Source organism: Notothenia rossii (genome assembly GCF_949606895.1).
Source record: "Notothenia rossii genome assembly, chromosome: 1".
In the NCBI taxonomy this organism is placed as follows: Eukaryota; Metazoa; Chordata; class Actinopteri; order Perciformes; family Nototheniidae; genus Notothenia; species Notothenia rossii.
The window spans coordinates 29,273,234-29,278,702 of record NC_136912.1 but is presented as its reverse complement, the minus strand read 5'-3'; the positions used below and the strand labels follow the sequence as shown (position 1 = coordinate 29,278,702).

Sequence of the window (5,469 nt, the reverse complement as noted above, 5' to 3'; positions counted from 1 at the left end):
GCAGGTCACGGCAGAGTGTTGAAAAAGTGTTTATTAGTGGACGAGATGCGGGGAGTAGAATCCGGCTGGAGTGGCGAGGTCGTGGCGGCTGGTGACGGCGTAGTATGCTTGAAATAGTGGCTCTGGAGCAGCTTTCCTTGACATTGAGAAACACCCCCTGTCTGAGGCCTGGAGGTGGAGCACTTCCGGTATGTTTTTTTTAATGTGTTTTTGGGTTTGTATGTGTTTTTGACTTTGCATATCATTTTTGTATTTGCAGTGTTTTTCTGTTGCGTGTGTTTTCAGGGTTTGTGTGTTGTATTTAGCTTGCATCATTTCTGTAAATGCAGCATTTTTTTGTTGTATTTGTTTTCAGGGTTTGTTTGTTTTTTATTTCATTATTTGCAGACTGCTTATGTATGCGTTTTTAGCCGTTGTTCAGCGTTTGCACCTGCCGGCCACCGTACATATCCAATGTATTATTTTGAATACATATCTTTTTAATATGCATTAAAACTGTCACAAAATTAGCTATTCCAGGAAAGATTTATACAAAAGTAACAGAAATCGCCAGGGTTCCCTTTTTGAATTTGGGCCCCTGCCCCCCAAACATTTTCGACACGTGCCTGTGTGGGGGTGGGGGGCTGTGTCTGGTGCAGTTGCGACTCTGCACCGGTAGGTGTCAGAAGCTGTCGGCGGAAGTGCGTGCTCACAAACAGGAGGTATCGCCACAAGGAATCTACAGCTGAGAAATCGAGTGATCCGAAAGGAGATTTTCCAAATAAAACAATATCCCTCCACCGGGTTAAACTGCCTTTGAATGCACCATGAAGCCTCAGCTGGCAGGGGCCAAGAAGCGCCTGAAAGCAGCCGGATCCGAGGCGGCTCTGTCTCTGCAACAGGAGCTTGTGGCAGCCATACATGGCGCGTTTGAAGTGGCTGTGGAAATCGCAGTTCGAGAGGTGACAAAGCTCGTAAGTGAGGCCACTGGAGATGCCTATGTGGAGATACAACGAGAGAACGAGTCACTCAAACAAAGACTGCAGAGAGCTGAAGCTAAGCTGGAGGAAAGAGGTGGTAGCTCTCCTCGTACCAAGCAGCACTTGAACGCCACAAGCCGCACAGATCAACCACCTCACCTGAAATGCAATCAGAAAAGCTCTAATCCCAATGTGGACATCGTGTTTAGTGGCACTGGGGTCAAGGATCATTCTCCTGTAGTAGGTCAGACTCACAGCCGTGTACACCAGTTCCCTGACCCCCAGTCAACACACGAGGAGCAGAGATCAGGTGACTCAAACACTCAGCATGTCAGTGAAGCAGCCTCAGAGAGAGCAGATGATGGAGGAGCTGTTGCCTGCCTGCTTGCCTTTACTGAAGGTAGGTAGCTGCTTTCATTTCCTGTTTGTTTTTCATTTCCTACCACTCTACCTGTATAGGTAAAGTAGAACATGTTCGCCTAACATGATGTGACACAGAAAATATGTCACATGGGACTGACTTTTTTTTACTCATTTTGCAGTGTGACATGAACATGGCCCATTATAATCAATCAAATATTAATAAAAAAAGAATGAAAGCCTCTATCAAATAAATATGCTAAATTAAGTAAGTGTATCAAGGACTAAAGCGGACATCATGAGGAATTTACATTTATAAATGTAATACTTTGTAGAGGTTTTGAGAAAATAGATGCACCAGTTCTGTTTTTGCGTTTATTAACTCAGCTTTAGACCGTATTGGAAATGTGCTCTCAGCATTTTGCGTTACCATAGTAACACACTCACTGACCCTGTCCAACTCTTCCTGTTAAGTAAACATCACAGAAGAAGACAATTAGAAAAGGCACCACAGATAATAGTGGATTTTGTTCAAACATTCTTTTAAAATATTTTATTTATCAGAATCTTGTTTGCTACATTGTAATCACATGCGTTTGCAGGTCAAAGTTGAAATGTATAATGACTATATTAGGTACAATAACATTTGTTTAGAACTGTAATCATTGGCTCATTAATTTCCTGCCCTTTATTTCTTTAAAAAAAATCAAGTTGCTGTCCTAAATGCCTTGAATTGATTTCTGAGTAAAAGCAAAGTAATTGTGTGTTTACTGTGGCTAAATTAAATGTGGGTCACATTAGTTTAAGTCATTCATATATATACCATCTTTAAAATACAAATGTTTTTTAGGAGAATTTTGGTTTATTTGTTACCAAGAGAATGCAGCGTCTAAACGTTGCAATGTACTCTGATGCCTTTCAAACAAAAATGTAAATATCAAAAATCTGTAATCTATAAAAATCAAACCTTTAGAACATTTTAAGAGTTTACAAATTGTGCTCAAGTAAATAACACAGTAACATGTCTAATTTTATTTTGCTCACTGCTTGTACCCTGTGATCTTCTTGTTTACAGAAGTCAGTGATGAGATCTCCCATCTGGTAAGGGTAGAAAGTATCAACCAGCCATGCAGAGAACAAACAGCTCATTACTCGCCACTGTTTCCCAGTGTGGATGAAGAGTCTAGTGTAGACAATGTGGCAATAAAGCAGGAGATCCTAGAAGAGGGGGAAGACGATTCAGCCTTCTGTTTGGACTCGATGAAAGTGGAGGATTTCAGCCCGGACTGCATGTCAGCGATCCAGGCTGAAATGCTGGTGGAGTGTAAACCAGAAGTGCTGGAGGGACAGATCGACAAATCAAACGCTCCTCTGTCCTGCACCAGACTGGCTCAGGGTAAGAAGAAAAACAATTAGCGCAGAATACACCACATCATTTTTTTTTTCTTCTACCTGTGGGACCAACTCTTCAGATATGAGATATGTATTTTGTTATTATATTCTTTATCTTTTTGTTTTTCCTCTAACACAGTTTTTCGACCTTACTGTAAGGTAAGTTTAAGTTTAATTTGACGGCCATTTAGACCTCTGTCTTATTATTTACTGCCTTTGTAGAATGGATGAGTTCTGCAAACATTATGTTATCCGCCAGTTTGCATTATATTCATGTGACAATTTAGACCGCATCATCTCCGTGCAATCAATTGCTAAAGGTCAGCATTTAGACTTGAAATTTGGCATTTAGACTTCAAAACAACCACAGTGTAGTTGTTTATACGAATTAAAAACGTTTGTCACAGGTTCCTTAATGCAATTACAAGACATAAAATAATAGGAATAAAAATAGTGCAAGCTCAGACGTTAAGTAGTCTTATGGCCTGTGGGATAAAACTGTGGGATAAATTATAGACTCAAACTAATGCATTTGAGTATTCTTATGGCTAATTTTATAGAAAAAAAGTGGACACTTATCATATTATCTGTGACTGGAAAAGTTAGTTTTTGAATATAAATGTCATTAAAGTGAATAAAAAAGTTTGAAACTCATATGACCACTAATCTCGTAGCATCTCTCTCCACAGAGTTACCAAACATCTTCCCTCTGGCAGAACCAGCTCCCATCCCAGAAGCGCCCCCACAGGGTTATGTCCACAGGAGGAATAGTCGCAACCTCGGCCACCCCGCCACCAACCTCTATGCCTGCAAGTCCTGCGGCCAGTCGTTCCCCCTGCCCAGCCTGCTGAGGCGGCACCACAGTCAGTGCCAGCAGAGGCTTCAGCACTGCTATCCGCCGGTAGATGGAGACAAGAGGCCCAAACTGCAGCTTTTCCCCCCGGGCTGCAGCCCCTTCCGCTGCACTGAGTGCAACCGAGAATTCAACCGCTTGGAGAACCTCAAGACTCACCTTCGCATCCACACAGGAGAGATGCCGTACAAATGCTCGGTTTGCTCCAAGTGTTTCCGTCACTCCGGGGCGTTAACCAGGCACTTCCGCATCCACACAGGAGAGAAGCCTTACATCTGCGGACAGTGTGGGAAGTCCTTCAGGAACTGTGGGGGGCTTAAATTCCACCAGCGATCACATAGCAAGCAACTACAGTAGTTTTTTTAGATTCATGGACAAAGCAATTTTTAAATGGTCAAATCATTTTTGTTCAAAAGCGAAAAGTAGGTTAACATTTTATCAGATACTTTACATATTTATGGCACACATATTTAGTCTTAACTGAAACCTGGGTGACATTTTTATCATCATTAGTCAAAACTTTATTTAACAGGTCTTACCTCTGAGATCCCATGTTTTTTCAAGAGCTCTCAACCAGAAAGTAGGATCAGTTTAATTGATAAGAACTGTCAAGTGTATCATATTGAAGTCAAGCCATAGATTATTCTTTGACTGAAACAAAAACGATTAGCTGTATTTTCAGTGATGTTCAGTGTCTTCTCATTTGTAGAAAAATAACAGAAATACAATGTATTGAAAATGTAGCAGTGCAATCAGCCACAACTGCGTATGATGGCTCAGTAGACACTTATTGATATGAAGTGTTTGGAACCTTTCAGTGTAACTCTACTCAATTGTTTCATGAGAGTTATTAAATAATCTTTTTTTTTTTTAATAACAAGTATTGTTTTTAAAGTTGTTTTTTTCACTGATGTCTCTTGATATAATTTCATGGAAACTAGGGACAGCAATTCAAATTTAAGATTTGGTTTTAAGCAGAGGTAGAAAGTATATTCAAGCCACGAATGGCATGAGATGTATCAAGGTCAAGTAAAAAAATAGCATCTTTGGAGTCGTAGACACTCAGACTGCCAGGAGAGGGCGAAAAATCACTGTGTAATCACAATCTTGTTTTAAAAGATATGGTTGTTGGTAAATGTGAGACATTTGCCGTTATTACTTATAATTGACATTAACCCAAATGCAACACATGTTCAACTCACAAAACATACTCAGTCAGAAACAAGGATTCCTAAAACCTGCATCATCAAATTTTTCTTTCCCTCACGGAGAATCTCTCTAAGTTGAAGGTTTGATTTGCATAGGTATGAAACAGAGCTCCAAATCTCTAAATTGTAAACTCAAACCTTTATCACAGCTAAACTGTCAGGTGAATTACTTTCTGCTGTGTTGGAATGTGTTTCTCTCCGTCAATGACAACTTTCCTCTCTGCCATGTTGAAGTTTCCTCAAGCTTTGCTACTATGAAACTGCCTCACTCCTTTAACAATACATTATATTGCTAATAAATTACTACTTCAGCTCAGAAATGGGATTTGCTCGTTGTTACATTCCAGGTTCTCTGTACTCACATTCAATTTGAGTTTAAGGTACATGTACACATACGTACATAAATATTTTATAACATCACAGCTAGAAAGCCAATCATGGTCCAATAAGCAAATTGATGTTGAAACTGAAGTATAAAGGGACATATATGGGAATAGGGGACATTTAATACCCTTTAGTTAAACTTTTGAAATTGAACAAACATTTGCATATTAATACTTCTTGCTTCTGGAGTAGCCTAATTGTAATACAAAAAAATATACTATATCAGATGCATGTATTTTTCCTTCATGTAATGGGACTGCTACACTTTTTTTTCTTCTTGCCTTTTTACATAACTCATTTACCAAATGATCAG

At 39.7% G+C, this 5,469-nt stretch overlaps 1 protein-coding gene across 1 annotated transcript; it reads left to right on the top strand.

The window, feature by feature from the left end:
• Window positions 1–325: 325 nt before the first annotated feature.
• On the top strand, window positions 326–4,435 carry LOC307032000 (uncharacterized protein). Its single transcript, XM_079669660.1, has 3 exons — window positions 326–1,359; window positions 2,395–2,715; window positions 3,401–4,435. Exons 1-3 carry the CDS (start codon window positions 807–809, stop codon window positions 3,919–3,921), a joined length of 1,395 nt encoding a protein of 464 aa, XP_079525786.1. The 5' UTR covers window positions 326–806; the 3' UTR covers window positions 3,922–4,435.
• Window positions 4,436–5,469: the final 1,034 nt, after the last annotated feature.